Here is an 18,938-nt window from a genome sequence, read left to right on the forward strand (position 1 = left end):
CCACGCTTCGGTTAGTCTGCATGACAAAACAACATGCCAAACGAAAAAGTAATATTAACATTGACATGATAAATGTTAGCGTCAAGAAATGAAAAAACCAGACTGTTTGTATGAAATTTTTTTCCCTGGTGACTGCTGGCTCTTCTGTGGATAGGGGAGTGCCTACACACTGTGTGTGTCTCTAGTTATCTGACTCTGGTCTGGTCACTCAAGACCGTGTTTTCCTTCCTGTTCTCCCTGCCTTCCCAACAGCCTGGGCTCGAGCTAAGGGAGCCCATGCATCAGAGAAAGCACAAAGGCAATGGCGTCTGAGAGTGACTCTTACATTATAATACTGCACACTAATGTACTACATTACTACAGCCTTAGCAGCGCATACACTCTTACCATGTAGGACACTGGAAGCTCCTGAAAGATATTTAACTTTATTATACGGCTCGAATGTTGCAAAAAGTTCCATTGATTTGAATGGGCCACCTCAACGTTCGGAGGTCTGATATTTCTTTATATTTAGTATAGAGTATAAGTAGTATCGTGTACTATATCATATCTATACATAACAAAACAATGCTTTTTCCGTAATGTAATGTAGTATACTATTCAGGAGTCATAATGTGCTGTTGAGAGGACGCAGTCTGGAGGCATATTACTGAAGCACTGTTCTGTCCAGTCACACCTGGTTCTGCATTATTCACAGGTGTGTTCCTCACAGTCAATTAATTACTGCAGCTAACAACAGCTTTGCATGTGTGTGAATGTGTGTGTGTGTGTGTGTGTGTGTGTGTGTGTGTGAATGTGTGTGATTGTGTGTGTGCCTGTGTGTGTGTGTGTGTCTGTCTGTCTGGTCTGTGTGTGGTGTGTGTGTGTGTGTGTGTGTGTGTGTGGTGTGTGTGTGTGTGTGTGTGTGTGTGTGTGTGTGTGTGTGTGCGTGTGTATCCATGTGTTTATAGAGCGGTCTAACACCACTGCATGTGGCAGCACACTATGATAATCAGAAAGTGGCTCTGCAGCTGTTGGACCAGGGAGCCTCACCGCACGCTGCTGCTAAGGTAACTGATCATAGATACGTGTATAACCTTGGACCCTTACTTACTCTCACACCCACGCGTATACGTATATTTAACACACATTCCTCTCACATACATATCTTACATTCCTCAAAGACATCTCAAACTCCTAACTCTCAGCTCTGACACACACTTGGTTTGGGAGCCACATGGCGTGGTTGCCAGATGTGTATATTTACATGCGTAATGGTTACAGAACTCTACACCCTCTGATAGAATGAGTAAGCCATTTGTTGTGTCTAATACTAAGTCTGGCAAAGCTTAGTGAGGGTTCAATCCAGATAACCTGTAATTATAATAATTATATATAATTATAACAGAACCTGTACAGTCATAGAAACCTGTTGTTGCCTTTCTTGCTTACTTATTTACCATACTTTCCACACTGTAAGTGATAATCGATTGTTTTTAGACCAGGCAGACTGTTTGGGTTCAAATTAGATTGGGGACATGTGTCTGTTACTAATTGGTTGTGGGGTGGAACTTAGTTATGCGTAATATACATTAGTGTGATATATCTCCCATACCTGTGCATAACCCATGTTGCACATTACTGTACTGTACAATGTGTGCATTAGTTAACCTCAGTGCATCGTGTATCACTGGCTACAAATTGGATGGGGGTGGAACATTATAATCGTTACAGTGGTCAGAATTGTGCACTAATGTTACTTTGCCACGTTACAGTGGGCAGAATTGTGCACTAACGTTACTTTGCCACGTTACAGTGGTCAGAATTGTGCACTAATGTTACTTTGCCACGTTACAGTGGACAGAATTGTGCACTAATGTTACTTTGCCACGTTACAGTGGGCAGAATTGTGCACTAACGTTACTTTGCCACCTTGTGCAGAATTGTGCACTAACGTTACTTTGCCACCTTGTGCAGAATTGTGCACTAACGTTACTTTGCCACCTTACAGTGGGCAGAATTGTGCACTAACGTTACTTTGCCACGTTACAGAAGGCAGAATTGTGCACAAGTAAGCCTCGGCTGCCTGTGGAGTGGTCCTTTGATCCCTCCTAGCACACCCAACAAGTGACAACACAAGATCACAGGAGAGCTAACCCCCTATTTTACTCTCAAAGGGTGGGCCCTTCTTTCAATGTGGCCTTTTTAAAATGCAGAGGCCTTGCCTAGCAATCAGAGCTCTGGACTGTGGGATGTCCTGGTGTCATTACACTGGTCACCGGGTTGTCTTGGCGGTAGACATGGAGCTGTTGATGACAGTGATTTGCACTGTGTGATTTGCGCTGTCTTCTTACAGCCGTGCTCTGTGTCCACATCTTCCAAATGGCTGATTCAGAGGTCTGGTGTCACAGAACTATGCTGTGATGATGTCTGCTTTCGCTGTAATGTCACAGCAAATGCGTTTTATAGCGAAGGCTGTCATGGTTCACCAAGCACAGATTGTAGAGCAAGTCTGAGCTGGATAGTTGGCTCGGACAGTTGGCTTTAATAGTGTTTTTTTTGTTTTATTGGGTTTTTCCCCCTCTTTGTTGTGCTGTCTCCTATGTGAACATGCAGTGGGGTGGCCCCTGTGGTTTCTGGTTGATGTTTTTTTTTTTTCCAGCACAAGGGGCTCGTGATGGGTAACCCAAAATAAGACACAGCCACTCGGTTACTGTCTATGCCCTTCTGTGTGTGTGTGTGTGTGTGTGTGTGTGTGTGTAGGCGACAGCCACAGCCAGCGGTTTCCCAGGCTTCTCTTTACCACTGTGACATCATATGTGGCTGCCCCTCCACTGTCCGCAGACATCAGACATCGCATTCCTTTTATTCCTCACTCCTCCTCTTATTTCACTTCCCTCCCTCCTTCCCTCCTTCCTCCTTCCCTCGCTCCAGTCTGCCTCTACGTGTGTCGTTGTAGTCGGGCCGCTCTACTCTGTCCTTGTTGCACGAGCGCCAGTCTCTGTTTTGGAGATGTCATAAATCCAGCGGCGGTGGCCGGGGTGGTTTTGGTGCGGGCGGATCCTGAGTCACCCAAGTGTGGCGTAACGCGGAGCGGCGTGAGTCGATGGATTTCACAGCTGCGCCTTTTTTTTTTGTGGCTGCCAAAGAACATCACATAGCTGGCGGTCGCCCTGTGGGCAAACAATAGACTCTCTATACAGAGTGAGAGAGAGAGAGAGAGAAAGGGCTCCTGTGCGTTTCAGACAGTACAGTGCCTACATAGGAAAGTGTTCAGGTGCCCACACAGAGAGACATCCACGTCGTCATGGAAACAGACAAGTTACACGGCTTCCCACAGGCACATCCTCAGACACCTCAGGGTCCTCTCACATGCACAAACACGCACACACATTTATGTATGCAAGCAAACAAAAACAAAAACAAAAACATACCCCTGTGAGGTATACACACACACACACACACATCTTAAAAACAGCTACACTCCTTGCAGCCCCTGGTGGCCAGTTTAAGATATTGCGACGGTATCTGGCCCTTGACTGTGTTATCCCACCTCAGAATGGCTATACTCCGCTGCACATCGCCGCTAAGAAGAACCAGATGGAGATCGCCACCACCCTGCTGGAGTACGGGGCCGACACCAACGCCGTGACCAGGCAAGGCATCAGCCCCGTGCACCTGGCCGCCCAGGAGGGCAACGTTGACATGGTCACTCTCCTGCTGGCCCGAGAAGCCAACATCAACATGGGCAACAAGGTGAGTGGTGTGGCGGTGTGTGTGTGTGCGTGTGTGCGTGTGTGTGTGTGTGTGTGTGTGTGTGTGTGTGTGTGTGTGTGTGTGTGTGTGTGTGTGTGGGTGTGTGTTTGCATATTTGTGTGCGGCTGTGTCTGTGTGCATGTGTGCATGTTTATGTGTGGCTGTGTGTGTGTGTGTGTGTGTGTGTGTGTGTGTGTGTGTGTGTGTGTGTGTGTGTGTGTGTGTGTGTGTGTGTGTGTGTCTGAGGGATATGAAATCACAGATGGGGAAACAGATATGCATACATTGGCTAATGAGTATAATAGACGTGTTAATTACAGTAATATGACACAAATACCCTTGAAATGACTTGATAGTCGACTAAAATATGTATGACTGCATGCCTGCATTCATTTGTTAGACTCTGAAGGCAACATAAACAAACAGAGTGTTAGGATTGTGCCGTACTAAAATCTCATTCAAATCACACTCCATTATAAACCAGGGAACATGGCCTCAGCTTCTCACAGCCTCTGAAGTTGTGTGTTTGTGGCTATGGAACACCAGCCTGTCCTTCTCACACGCATGTGATATATCACAGCCGCAGTCTGAGAACATTTCCATCCACATCACACCCCTGTCGTGTAATAAGATGGATATGTGTGTGTGTGTGTGTGTGTGTGTGTGTGTGTGTGTGTGTGTGTGTGTGTGTGTGTGTGTGTGTTCGGTCTGCTCCAGAGCGGACTGACTCCCCTGCACTTGGCAGCCCAGGAGGACAAGGTGAACGTGGCAGAGGTCCTGGTGAACCACGGATCCACCCTGGACCCGGAGACTAAGGTACAGACCTGCAGCAGCCTGACGTGGCAGCAGCACTGTGTGTGTGTGCGTGTGTGTGTGCGTGTGTGTGTGTGTGTGTGTGTGTGTGTGTGTGTGTTTGTGTGTGCATGCGTGCGTGCGTGCGCATGCGTGTGTGTGTGTGTGTGTGTGTGTGTGTGTGTGTGTGAACAGCAGCACAGCTAGTCTGTCTGGTGGTTTGGCGCTTGGTAACGATATGTAGTATGGTATACACAAAGACATGGAAGAGATACACAAAGATACACATGTGTAATAAAAAAACATTGAGGTCTGTGGATTGGAATGGGTATGCACTGGAAATAAGCAGACACACACACACCACACACACACACACACACACACACACATACGCATGCCGCACGCATGCACGCGGACACACAAGGATGCTTATGTCCTCAGTTTCTCTCATTCATGCTCTCTTCCTGTGACACACATGTTATACACACACAAACACACACGCACACACACACACACACACACACACACACAGTCGTATATGCTGACAGTAGTGCTGACTAGGCTGCCACACCTTAAAGAGATATATCGACTCACGCACATAGATTAAGCCCTGACACACAAGCACACTGCACATCATAGATTATGTGCACACACGCATGACACGGACACACACACACGGACACACGCATACGCACACACACACATACACACACACACACACACACACATACACTCACACACACACACACACACAAAGGGCTGCCTGGACAGTCCCATCACGCTTCACTGCAGGGTCACTCATGTAGAAAGCCAGACCAGCTGCAGCTCAAGGTCAGTGGTGACCACATATGGACAGATGTACAAACACACACACACACACACACACACACACACACACACCACACAAACACTCACACACACACACACATACACACACACACAAATGAAGACCATTATGAAGAAAAAATTGCTTAATAATAAAGAACATTTTTAGGTGGCACATTCTTTGCTTCGCCAGGTAATGAGGTAAATGCCAAATACAGTGTCTGAAATTGAGCTGTCCCATCATCTGTCTCCATTTCCTGCTGAATTTCCATGTGAAAGGAGGAAGTATATTTCTGTGCCCGGTGACTGTAGTGTAACAGTAAACCCAGTGAAACATTGAATTATGTATACAGACAGAAATAGCAGTGGAAATGGAACAAGGCTGGTGCTGGAGTACTCATGTAAACACACTTTCCTTCTCTCTCTCTCTCTTTCCCTCTCTTTCCCTCTCTTTCTCTCGGTCATAGATGGGATACACCCCACTGCATGTGGCCTGTCACTATGGTAACGTGAAGATGGTGCACTACTTGCTGAAGAACCAGGCTAAAGTCAATGCCAAGACCAAGGTAAGATGCAACACAATAGCACATGAGTAATGTGTTCATGTTTTATGTGTGTTCATGAGCATTTTAGTAGATATGCTAAGCTTAGTGTAACACAGTAATCAATCCAAGACTGAAGAGTGGATTAGAAATCATAGAAATGAAGTTGGAAGCTTAGAGGTTGATGGTGAGGCCTGATTAACTATGCTAATGCTATGCTAATCCCTCTTAGTGCAACCCAGTCTGTGTTTTACTGCACTATAAACTTAAGTGTACATCACAGGCTCTCTGTCTCGCTGCTTTTGTCACGTCTCCCTCTCTTTCTGTCTTCTCATTTCTCTCTGTATTCTCTCTTTATCTCACTCCTTCTTTTACTCTCTTGCTCTCTTTCCCCTCTCTCTCTTTGTCTCATGCTCTTTCTCTTTCTTTAATGTTGTAACATTCTGTTTACTGTAAGTGATTATGTGAGAAAGTGAGGCAATGGTTTAATAGAGAGTGTTAAACCTCTCTCTATCTCTCTAATCTCTCTCTCTCTCTCTCCCCCTCTCCCCCCCCCCCTCTCTCTCTCTCTCTCTCTGTAGAATGGATACACTCCTCTCCATCAGGCTGCCCAGCAGGGCCACACCCACATCATCAACCTGCTGCTGCAGCACGGCGCCTCTCCCAACGAGCTGACTATGGTGTGTGTGTGTGTGGTGTGTGTGTGCATCTGGGTATCTGTGTGTGTGTGCGTGTTTGTGTGTGTCTGTGTGTGTGTCTGTGTGTGTGTGTGTGTGTGTGTGTGTGTGTGTGTGTGTGTGTGTGTGTGTGTGTGTGTGTGTGTGTGTGTGTGTGTGTGTGAGTATTTGTCTCTTTAATTGTATACGTGATTGAATACATCACACTTTCGGGCAAACATTCACACACACACACACACACACACACACACACACACACACACACACACACACACACACACACACACACACACTCACAGTTCGATATTCATAGGACTGGAATTGAATTGAAACTCTGTTTGATCTTCAGTGCATTGGTCTTTAACCGGTTTTGTCCTCTGTGCAGAATGGCAACACCGCCCTGTCCATCGCCAGGCGTCTGGGCTACATCTCCGTGGTGGACACGCTCAAGGTCGTCACCGAGGAGACCGAGACCAAGGTGGTGAGTATCCGATCACAGGAAACGTTTGCGCAGGACACACCAAATTCTGAACGCGATGTTCTTGAGCCGCCAGTTTCACAAACACCACACTTGGCCCAATGTTTAGCTTCGATTGGAGGATTCTTCCTTAATCAGATGATCTGATGGTGATAGAAAGATATACTGGTCTCCCTGTTCTCATATTTCAAAGCGAGCACTGTACTGAGGACAGCTGGAGATTCTGTAAAGTCATGGGGTTGCCTTTTGGAAACTTTGGAAAAAGTCGATTGTGAGGACTAATTGGAAATCCAGGATTGAGACTGAAATAGTCTCTGAGCCCTGAGGCGCAATGCCTGATGGGTAATTTGGCATGGCTGCTAAGGCGTAGTGGCAAAAGAGATTAGGTCCGCTAGTGCCAACACGTTGCAATCACTGTAAACTCAACTCAACTCAACTCAAGTCTCCCTCTCTCTCTCTCTCTCTCTCTCTCTCTCTCTCTCTATCTCTCTCTCCCTCTCCCTCCCTCCCCCTCTCTGTCTCTCTTTCTCTCTCTAAACAGACCGTCACCGAGAAGCATAAGATGAATGTTCCGGAAACAATGAACGAAGTCTTGGATATGTCTGACGATGAAGGTGAGAGGACCATAAAGACTCTGTCTCATCATCCTAATCTGCATCCTAGTCCTTAGCCAGTTACCCACCTACATCAGCTGTCATCTTAAACGTTCTTCCTGTTAAATTATAATAGAAAGTTTTTAGTTCTTTTTGCTTTTTTGATAACCTTCATTTTTCATTTAATGTGACTCCTAACCCTGTATTTATTCAAATTACACAGTGCGTAAAGCCAATGTACCCGAATTGCTCAATGAAGACTATATTTCAGATGTTGACGAAGGTATTTCTGTCTCTCTGTTTTCTGTTTGTGTTTCCGTAGCCCTTTCTTTGCAGACGTTTGATATTCCGCTTTCTCTCTCTATATATATCTATATCTATCTCCGTATGGATACTAACTGCCTGAAACTTCTTTTCTTGCTCTCTGCTCCGTTGTCATGGATCCAGTTCAGTTTTTTTCTTTCTCTCTCTCCCTCACTCACTCTCTCTTCCTGCTTGGGTATCCATGGAATATGCCTTTGTTTTTGGTTGCTAGGCACCGCCCTGAATAATATGGAATACATGATTATGCAAAGTTCTCTCTGTCTTGTGTCGGGGTCTTTCCATTCTAAACCAGACTGTACTCTGTCTAGCCTGATTGTCAGTTCACGCACGTAGTCACACTGCCCAGGGAGTCGTGAACAGGAGGTGGTCTCTCTCTCTCTCTCTCTCTCTCTCTCTCTCTCTCTCTCTCTCTCTCTCTTTCTCTCTGTTTTTTGGAGGGGTAGAGTTTGGGTTAGTCTGTTTAGAGGCTTGTCTGTTTGAATGAGTTGGCATCACTTTTATTTGGAAACGGCTGTTTTGTCCCACTAATTTCTCCCCAGAACCAACACATTTTATAGTTTCTCTTAGCTTTGACCTTTTCTCTCATCGCCCGTGGCGACTCCTTGAAAGCTGTGTGTGTGTGTGATGTGTGTGGTGTGTTGTGTGTGTGTGTGTGTGTGTGTGTGTGCGAATGCAAAGCCCACTGGTAGAGCCAGCGCCAAGTGCCAGGCTCTGCAGATGGCCAGGCTTTTGATGTCACCTCGGAACAGCCTTGCCCTGCTCAGTGTGCCCACACACGTGACAACACACTCCTCAAACACAAATATAAGGTTAAGGTTGCAGTCATTTCTTTTGCAGACGCTGACAAAAAGTGAGAAACTTTAATAGCAATACAAATGAGATTATTGCATAAAGAACAATAACATGGGCAACATGGACTAGATGCACTATGCCAAGCACAGGCACAATATATACCATATTCTTAAATACCAAGGTGTCCAGCGTAGAAAGAGTTTAAGAAAAAGAAGATAGTACGAAGAAAATATTGCCTTATCAATGTGATCAGTCATCACCTATGGGGAGCTACATACACACACAGTGGCAGAGTACCACTATGCTATGAATAGCAAAGAAAAGATGTACCAAGGGTGCTCTGAGTAGCATTAGTTTGTGGAAATGTTGCCCTGGCGATGTGACGGAGACGGCCTGTTGTAGGACAGCCAAAGGTCCATAAACACAGTGAGTGAGTTTAGGGATCCCCTGCTGATGTCCACAGACACAGGAGTGTGTCTGTGATGCTAAGCAGTGGTTGGGGAGAGACTGATTTAGCAGAATTGGACAGGGTTCCCACAGTCATAGAAATCCTGGAAAAGTCATGGAATTGTTAAAATCCCATTGTAGGTTGTGAAATTTCATTAAAGGTTCTTGAAAAGTCGTGGATACACAAACAATAACATAACACACGCACACACACAAACACACAGACAAACACCAACACACACACACACACACACACACAATAAAACAACACACTCTCTCACACACACAACATACATCATTGCATTTCATCACTCCGAGAGAAGACAAAAATACAGTCTGTGATCTGTGATCTCCCATGTCCTCAGGGCGTTAAGGAGAAGATTGCTCCGGTGGCCAAGGATGGCAACATTACTGTATATAAATAAACAAACAAACAAGGGCGCATGACAGCAGTTAGTGCTCTCAAGACACTAATGTGTGTGTGTGTGTGTGTGTGTGTGTGTGTGTGTGTGTGTGTGTGTGTGTGTGTGTGTGTGTGTGTGTGTGTGTGTGTGTGTGTGTGCGTAAACCTCAGTGCTGCCTCTGCAAATTATCCCTGCATCACACAGTATTTCATCGTGACAAACACTGCTTTCGCAATCCAATTGAGCCATGGCCAAGGATTTTCTCTCTCAGTTTCTCTAGCCCTTACTCTCTCTCTCTCTCTCTCTCTCTCTCTCTCTCTCTCTATGCAGTTCCCTCCTCTCTCTCTTTCTTGTTCTCTCTCACTTTTCCCTGCACTCATCTATCTCTCCTTTTCTCTACCTCCCTCCCTCCTCCCACTCTCTTTCCCTCTCACTATCCCCTTCTCTCTCTCTGTCTCTCTCTCTCTCCCTCTCTCTCTCTCTCCCTCTCTCCTTCTCTCTCTCTCTCTCTCTCTCTCTCTCTCTCTCTCTGCTGTCTTTTGGCACAGTCACATCAGCCATGCTGGGCTGCTTGCTCTCCTTCTCTGAAGCTCCTTCTAACGCCCTTAGCAGATGTGAGCAGAAAGTACAGATCCTTTTCAGAAGCGTCAAAGCAAGCTGTTCGCTAGACAGGTCAAGAAGCAAGGCAAGGCCAAGCTGAGCAAGACTTTCAGACCTTTTTTCTCCTTCTGAAGTGGAGGCTATTAGCCACAGTCCTCCCAGCTGGAGTTCTATAAATCCTTGAAGTGAATCTGTGACTGGTTCTACCAGGCTTGGGGGCTGTTAGAAGTCAGGGGGAGACAGAGCAAGTTGGACGCGGGAGGTGGGAGTGTGTTGCAGGCTTTTTGCATGAGATTGTAGGATTACATTGAAGTGAATCTGTGCACTTTTGAGAGATAGTTGGCGAGAGAATGTTTTTTCGCTCAGTCACTGAGTGTGTGTGTGAGAGAGAGCGAGAAAGAGGGAGGGTTAGAATGAGGACAGGGGGAGAGATGGAGCAGGAGAGGAGGAAAGAGAAATAAAAGAGCGTGAATAGGCATAGTCAGAATTTGGAACAGAAAGAAAGAAAGAAGAGAGAGAGAGAGAGAGAGAGAGAGAGGAACGAGTGTGCTTCAGTTGGTTCGTTAGAATCAGACACTTCTATAATGAGGGGGAGAGATAGGGCTGTCTGGCTTGCTCAAAGTAGATGGCAGACACTGAACCATAAAGAGACAGGAAGAGACAGACTCAGTGTGTGTGTGTGTGTGTGTGTGTGTGTGTGTGTGTGTGTGTCTGGTGCGGAGTGAAGGGGCTGTCTCCCCCCGTCCTCCATCCCTCCCTCCCTCTCTTCTCCGTTTTCCCTCTTCCCTCCATAAAGAGAGAAGAAATGATCCAGGTCAGGTGCCTTGTCCTGAGTGCTCTCTCCTCCCTCTCCTGTTCCTGTGTGTGTGTGTGTGTGTGTGTGTGTGTGTGTGTGTGTGTGTGTGTGTGTGTGTGTGTGTGTGTGTGTGTGTGTGTGTGTGTGTGTGTGTGTGTGTGTGTGTGTGTGTGTGTGTGTGTGTCTGTGTGTGTGTTTGTATTCATTCATCCCTGCAGTAGAAGGCCTTCTTTGTTCACTGTCAGCCTGTGAGGCTTGGATTACAGAGCACACCTAAAGAATGAGCACTATTACCATAGAAATTAGCCCCCCACCCTACCCCACCCCAAACAGCACTTTTCCATTGTGATGCCCCCCTACCGTGTTGCCGTGGTTGCGGAACACAGGGCTCCAATCAAAGGGCTTCCTCAGCCGTTATCTCACTGACACTGTTTGTGACCTGGGCCAGTGGTAACTGTGTACTGTCACTCGAGGAAGTAGTGTGTGTGTGTATTTATCTTGTCAAAAAAAACACAGACACCGTTTGTACAAAAGGTATGCATGTCTGAATTGTGTGTGAGAGGGACCGAGGTAGAGGTAGAGGTATGATATCTTCCTTAGTGTGTGTGTGTGTGTGTGTGTGTGTGTGTGTGTGTGTGTGTGTGTGTGTGTGTGTGTGTGTGTGTGTGTGTGTGTGTGTGTGTGTGTGTGTGTGTGTGTGTGTGTGTGTGTGTGTGTGCTAAACTCCCTGGGCCAAGGACCTAGGCTTTTCACTTGGACTACTGACACAACATTGGAGCGGGCAGTGAGTGTTTACTGAGTGAGGACTGACAGACAAGCATCACTGACGTAACAATATGGCCACCTAGACTTCAGTCGGTCAGTGAGTGAGTGCTATTCCTGACTGCAGTTCTGAGCTGTGGGGCCTAACGCTCGATAATCCTGAGGGCTGGGCCGGAACATACAGACAGTACGTGAGAAAGTGTGTGTGTGTGTGTGTGTGTGTGTGTGTGTGTGTGTGTGTGTTTGTGTGTATGTGCGCGTGTGTGTGTGTGAGAGTGAGTGAGAGAGGGAGAGAGAGATCCTGTGTGTATGTGTGTGTTTGGGGGTGGGAGAACACGTCTGTGTGTGTGTGTGTGTGTGTGTGTGTGTGTGTGTGAATGAGAGAGTGACTGAGAGTGGGAGAGAGAGAGAGAGAGGGAGCTTATTCAGTGCGAGCCGTCCTCCTGGCTGAGTTTGCTGACAGTAGAGCTGGAGAGTTTTTTCCCCCTGAAAAGAAGGGCTGTTTAACTGGCAATCCTCCATGGTAAGTTACTTAGTGGGAGACAAGAGAGAGAGAGTGGCAATGAAAGACAGTGAAAGAGAGAGAGGTATAGGAAGAGAGAGAGGGATAATAAGAGAGAGAGAGAGAGAGTGACAGTGAAAGACAGAGAGGGATAGAGAGAGAGGGATAGGGATAGGAAGAGAGAGGGGGTAGTGAGAGAGAAAGGGAGTTGGAGTGTAAGTTCTGTGGTTGAGTGGGACGCTTGTAGAGCAGCCCTGTAAAAGGTGGCGACTGGTGAGTTTTGTGTCTGTCCTGTCCTGAACGCTTTTTTCAAAGGTTTTGGAGGGGGGAGGGGCCGCCCCAGCAGGAGAACTGCAGGGGGACCGGGGCTATGCTTTGTCGCTGTTGGAATGCAATCCCCCCGTCCCTCTCTCTCTCTCTCTCTGCCTCTTTCTGTGCCTCTCTCTCTCTCTCTCTGTGTGTGTGTGTGTGTGCGTGTGTGTGCGTGTGTGTGTATGTGTGTGTGAAGTGTGCACTTGCTCTCCTCTCTGCCTTTAACTCTTGTTTGCCTGGCGTTCTGCTCCCTTAACATCCATTAACCTCCACCACTTACTCTTCCGCGGGACACCAACTGGGCTCATACTTTAGTCACCATCGAAAGTAGCCGACTCTATTTAACGTGAGTGAAGTTTGGAGATTCCACACAACTTTGTGGCTTTTTGTTTTTTTGACCCGATTGAAGTTTCGGCAGCGCGCTTCCCCTTTAAGCTTACTCAGGCAGAGGACGCTCCCGTCCACACCCCCACCCCAACCCCCCCCTCCATGTCCCATCCCGGGCTATTACGTTTGACAGATCACACGGAGGACTGTCTGAGTTTCAGAGGATTGGACACGGGATCGCTAAACAGCCCTGCAGGGACCGTCTCTGTCCCTCTCTAGTTGTCTCTCTAGTTGCACTCGTCCCCTGTTAGAGAGGGGGGCAATAGACAGGGGTGGGGGTAAAAAAAAAAAAAGCGGTTATTTGCCCCCTTCTGGCTCGTGGATAACACCCCACCCTCTGCCCATCTCTGTCGGACAGGTGACGATGCGATGACGGGCGAAGTGGATAAGTACCTGGGCCCCCAGGACCTGCGGGAGCTCGGTGATGACTCGCTACCCCAGGAGGGATACGTGGGGTTCAGTATCGGCGCGCGGACGGCGAGGTAACATCCCACCCCACACACACACACACACACACACACACACACACACACACTCGAAAGCTTGCCTCTCTTAACACACTTCCTCAAGGTCAGAGACGGTCTGTCTGCCTTTAAGCTAGTCTGGGATTCTAATCCACAGGAACGCACTGAGTTCTTTCTGCCTCACACACAACAGCAGGGCTAAATCTAGATTGAAACTTTCCAGCAGAGGATCTTTGATTTGTGTATATCAGCTTCACCGTATCACAGTCAGTGACATTGTACAATGAGTGCGCATAGTTTGTTGAAAGTAGTTTGCAAACATCAGGGCTGACAACAGGTGAATGAAGTCAGACGTGAAGTCAAACTTCAGATAGCCTTCCATAGCCAGTGCCAAAGTAACCACTCAGATGTAACTATCAGGAAGGGGATATTTGTATGTATTAATGTCTACGACTACTTCTGCTGATTCTACAAATTCATTCTGCACCCAATGAGTGGATGCGTTGTTGCAGACACTCTGGTTGGATAACAGTGTACAGTATAGAAACTGTGACAAAGTATGTACTTCCTCATTTGTCAGTAATTGAATGGCAGTTACAGCTGCTCCTAAACATGGTCCCAGGCCAAACAGCTGACAAGTGGACATTTTGACAGCCCTCGTAAAATATTTTATCACACTTTCATCCCAGAGCTATGCTCTCTATGTAAAGAGCGAAAAAGATGTCGGCCATGTTCTCAAAAAGAGGTCATTGACAGGCAGCGACCATCAATGGTTAGAGTTAGTGTGGTCAGTGTCTCTTTTCTCACGCTGTCTGCTCTTATCTCTGCACCTAAACGGTTTTAATATCCTGAGCTTACAGAATGGCTTCTACAGTGTGCTATCTATGCTTTTGAAAGGTACGGGTCACGCTATGGCTAATGTTTAACCTACAGGACACACACACATACAGCTAACCATGGGAGCTACCCTCCCCCCTTTTCAACCCAAGGGGAACAGCTGATATAATCCAATTGTTTGACGGTGCTCACTCAATATCCAATTGTTTTGACAGGGTGTATTCAATATCTAGTCATTTGTAAAGGTACCGTATTGAGTATGCAAGTCATGCACGAGAACTCCTCACTGGACCACAGGAAATTGGAGCCACATTCGATGTCATTGCCTCAAGCATTTTTGGTGATGCGGACACATAAGGTCAGGCTTTGGGCCTGAGCCTTATGAGTGTCACCCTGCCCTAGTTAAAATAAAGCATCACAATTTGTGTCATTTAATGCTTGAAACTGATATGATTGTTATTCATATAATGATTTGGTAAATGACTGGGGCGATGAACACTTGCCTGGGACAACATCTCTTCCTGTTTCAATGCTGCGCAAAGTCCAACTATTTTTCCAACTTTGTTTTTCGACCCGATGCTGCAGGCTTCAGCCAAAAGGTCCTGCATGCATTTTCATGCGCTCTCTGATGGGACAGCCAATCAGCTGGGGCCTTGCTGGCAGGTCAGGCCTGCAGTCACATCATCCGTGGAGTTCTCAGTGTGGCTGCAAGGAGCCACTGTGTCTTAAATGTAACACATCACTAGTTTAATAACACCGCTCCTCACTGGCAGTAACACATCACTAGTTTAATAACACCGCTCCTCACTGGCAGTAACACATCACTAGGATTTAATAACACCGCTCCTCACTGGCAGTAACACATCACTAGTTTAATAACACCGCTCCTCACTGGCAGTAACACATCACTAGTTTAATAACACCGCTCCTCACTGGCAGTAACACATCACTAGTTTAATAACACCGCTCCTCACTGGCAGTAACACATCACTAGGATTTAATAACACCGCTCCTCACTGGCAGTAACACATCACTAGTTTAATAACACCGCTCCTCACTGGCAGTAACACATCACTAGTTTAATAACACCGCTCCTCACTGGCAGTAACACATCACTAGGATTTAATAACACCGCTCCTCACTGGCAGTAACACATCACTAGGATTTAATAACACCGCTCCTCACTGGCAGTAACACATCACCAGGAGTTTAATAACACAGCTCTGGTTGTGTACCTTACTATTGTCTGGCAGTAGCTGTTTCTCAAAACACATATTTGCATATTTGCACCAGAGGTCATAGGTCAGATAACAGTTGCCTCTGCGAGTGTTATTCTGAAACTCAAGTATGTAAATACAAGCATATGGGAGAATTCCTGAATCCTGTCCAGATGCAACTATCACAGGATCAAAGCATGCATTTTGTGAAGACGGGATACGTGTACACATTCCTTTAAGCAGCCATGTTGAGCATCTCCATGTGTGATGAGGATGATGGAGATGATGACTAGGGTTAATAGACTGATTCCCTGCTCCCGTCCAAGAGCGCAAGCTTGATGCAAAGGCAGAATCATCCAGAAACCACACCAGCACCTTTGCACTCCCTCTCCTCCAATTCGCTGCTTTCAATCTCTCTCTCTGTCTTGTTTTTCTTTTTTCTCCCTCTCCTCTTTTCCTCCTTCCTCCCTCTCACCCCCACCCCATTCTGAATGTATCACATCACCTGCCTCCACTAGCCCTAAAGTCAGGTAAGAGGGCATGGCGTTGCTGTAGATGTGTTTTCTGCCCCCCCCCTCCCCGGCCATTAGAGCTCCATGGAAACATGTCTCGTGGTGTGCCACCCTCCCCCCCACCCCCCACCCCGTATGCCAGTTCATCCGACTGAAAAGACAAAATCTTTGTGGAGGGTTTTTGTTATTGTTAATGTTGTTGTTGTTGTTGTTATTATTGCTATTGTTGGTTGGTTGTTTATTTAAGCATTGCCATTTAAGTTGTTTCTGTGGAGTGCTGCATTTTTTCGTGCTGCATTTTATTCCGTGGTGTATTTGTGCGTGAATCCTCTTGTGTGCCCGTGATACGTTTGCCAGAGCTAATCATTATGATTTGGGTTGGGTTGTGGTGCCTTGTGGTGTCTCCTTTGTTCAGTCAGTAAAGTGTTGGTAAAGGCATGTTGTTGTACTCTTTAGTTACTCTTTATGTTGTTGTTGTTCTTATTGTTGTATTATTATTGTTGCTGTTGTTGTTGTTGTTGTTGCTTGGCGTGAAAAGTGCACAACAGGGTATCCCTCAGTGTGGCTTATTTTGGAATGAGCTGCTTCATCGTTTAGCCTCCAGGGATAACATCAATAACACAAAGAAAACAAATGACAAGATTCACTGCAAATATGAATCTAAAGCCTTTTGTTCATTTGTTCGGTTATCTTCCGTTACTTCCTTACTTACTTGAAAGGGAGACGCACCGTGAAAAAAACGTCTACTGTTGAGACAGCAAGTAATGAACTTCAGGTGCACTTTGCTAAAGCTAACGCCAAAACTTTTTCTTTAATCTGTGAAGATAACTGTTATGTAGTTAGTGTCCCAGGAGTTCTTGAGTATGTAGAAGAAAAGAGACCCAGAAGCTGTCTGTTAGATCTACATGAGCCGTCTTTGTTGAGAAGAGTTTTCACCGTAATGACTGAAGGCGAAAGAGAAGGAGAGAGAGTTCCAGCGAACCCTAGCCCCTTGCATGTGTGTTTACTACACACTTGTATCTCACCCCCTACCCTCCGAATGCTTCGGGATCTTATGTTAATTGCTCCTTAGAAAAGCACCCCAACTGCAAATAGTAATCTATTTTGGTCCGTCCGTCCCCCCCATCCCCCCCCCCCCCCCCCCCACCGACTCCTTGCTCAGAAAATCGTGATACACAGTCACCAGTTGGCCTGTCCCACAGCTGTTTTAGCTTTTCAAAATGCAATGTCATTTTTTTGAGTGCAGACTAAAACAATGATATTTGCATTGGTTTCATCATTCTCATTGATCAGTCCCCGTTCCGCCATAACATTGTGGGTTATTTTGAGGAAAAGACCATTTCTGAATCATTCTTATCCTCTTCTACATCAAATGCTCCTCACTCTCCCCACACCTTCAGAAAATGATGCACTTTTTCGGTGTCATTCTCCATCATGTTCACACTCAAAAAAACACTTCCATGCATATTTCCACCAGTTTATCTGAGATCACCCCATGCATCTTGTACCATGAGGGGTTTTGTGTGTCTGTGACTTGTGCACTGTTCCCTGGAGGTTGCATGCAGTAATCGCCGTGTTTTTTTTGTTTTGTTTGTTTGTTTGTTTGTGTGTTTGTTTGTTTGTGTGTGTGTGTGTGTTTCTTTCTTTCTTTCTCTCTGTTCATCTCATCATCACTACCCTGTCCCTACCTCCCCTCCCCCTTCCCACTGCCCCCCCTCCCCGCGACGTCCCACCCTACCCCTTGCACCCTGCCCGTCCGGCTGCCCCCCAAACCCCACCCCACCCCTTCCCCATGCCCCCTCTGCTCTGTGTGGTAACGTGTAAAATACACCAGCCTCCGCTCCTTCAGTTCGGACAGGTCCAACACACTCAACAGGAGCTCCTTCACCCGCGACAGCATGATGATCGAGGAGATCCTGGCCCCCACCAAGGACACGGTAAGTGCCCCCCCCCCCACCCCCCCACCCTTACCCCACTACAACTCAACACAGACTTTGAACTGTGGCTCAAGGACATGTCTCTCATTCAGAGAAGCTCGGTATCGGATATGTGATATTTTGTCAATGGTTTGTGACTGGTTCGACTAAAACAGATGGAGGATCAAGGTTGACAATGCTGCTGCTACTACCGATGGTGGAGAAATCCTAAAAGCCATGTCTGTAACATCACAGCAAAGTCATCTATTAGCGTGTTTTTATATTATGCTGTCAGAACTTTCTTGAAGTACCCTTAAGTAAATGGGAGTAACTTATAGTGATATGTTTACTGATTCATTTCAAGGCTGACATGATCTGTGGTCTGTTGCAGTTGTTGCTAAATATATTTGTCCCCTCGTAATAGAAGGGACACGCCCACCATCTAAAACAGGTCTTGGCACACGTCATGTCATAGTATCTTACAGAAATGAGTGGTAGTAAGCCATGGTTCCCTTAAAGTTTATAGACGTCCACCACATCATAGGATCCTTGCTCTAACTGACACCTGTTTATGTCTCTGTAACACCTGAATGACAGACAACTTTTACATGGTGCAGGCGGCCTGGTGCTTTTGCCAGAGATTTTCTGTTTTGTGTCTCTCAAAAGCAACTTGTAGTCTTCTCAGCCCGACCTGCCGATGTGTGTCTGATGTGTGGCTGTGTGTGTTGAAGGACTTCTCTCTTCTTTTTCAAATGCTTCAGGGTCTCTGTAAAGAGATACCTTTCCTTGTTGACCCCCAAAATAAGGTACAGGGTGCTAGAGATTCCCCCCCACTATTTTTTGCTCCTTCCCATCTGTATGGCTCAGATAAAGGCAAACCACATGCTTTGCCAAAGTGTATCTGCAGCCCGCTCGATCATTTCACCCCTGGGATGGAGTTCATGCCTCGGGTCTTTTTTGTTGTTATTTGGTTTGTTAGCGCGTAGTAGCACTTCTCCCTTATGCTGCCAATGTAGCCTTCACC

The 18,938-nt window shown here is 46.6% G+C and overlaps 1 protein-coding gene across 34 annotated transcripts in view; it reads left to right on the forward strand.

Moving 5' to 3' along the window:
* ank3b (ankyrin 3b) overlaps positions 1–18,938 on the forward strand; it is a 206,639-nt gene that overhangs the window by 152,010 nt on the left and 35,691 nt on the right. For 10 of the 34 annotated variants that reach the window (XM_031561619.2, XM_031561614.2, XM_031561623.2 and 7 more), the window contains 12 exons: positions 951–1,049; positions 3,538–3,735; positions 4,453–4,551; positions 5,820–5,918; positions 6,476–6,574; positions 6,957–7,052; positions 7,591–7,663; positions 7,866–7,925; positions 13,327–13,450; positions 16,005–16,016; positions 17,833–17,935; positions 18,676–18,720. In XM_031561619.2, the coding sequence (XP_031417479.1) occupies positions 951–1,049; positions 3,538–3,735; positions 4,453–4,551; positions 5,820–5,918; positions 6,476–6,574; positions 6,957–7,052; positions 7,591–7,663; positions 7,866–7,925; positions 13,327–13,450; positions 16,005–16,016; positions 17,833–17,935; positions 18,676–18,720 (1,107 nt within the window). Of the gene's footprint in view, positions 1–950; positions 1,050–3,537; positions 3,736–4,452; positions 4,552–5,819; positions 5,919–6,475; positions 6,575–6,956; positions 7,053–7,590; positions 7,664–7,865; positions 7,926–12,135; positions 12,291–12,440; positions 12,543–12,709; positions 12,928–13,326; positions 13,451–16,004; positions 16,017–17,832; positions 17,936–18,675; positions 18,721–18,938 lie in introns of those variants that run through there. The other 24 variants (XM_031561618.2, XM_031561636.2, XM_031561621.2 and 21 more) reach the window with 14 other exon arrangements.

Source organism: Clupea harengus, chromosome 23 (genome assembly GCF_900700415.2).
Source record: "Clupea harengus chromosome 23, Ch_v2.0.2, whole genome shotgun sequence".
Taxonomy (NCBI): domain Eukaryota; kingdom Metazoa; phylum Chordata; class Actinopteri; order Clupeiformes; family Clupeidae; genus Clupea; species Clupea harengus.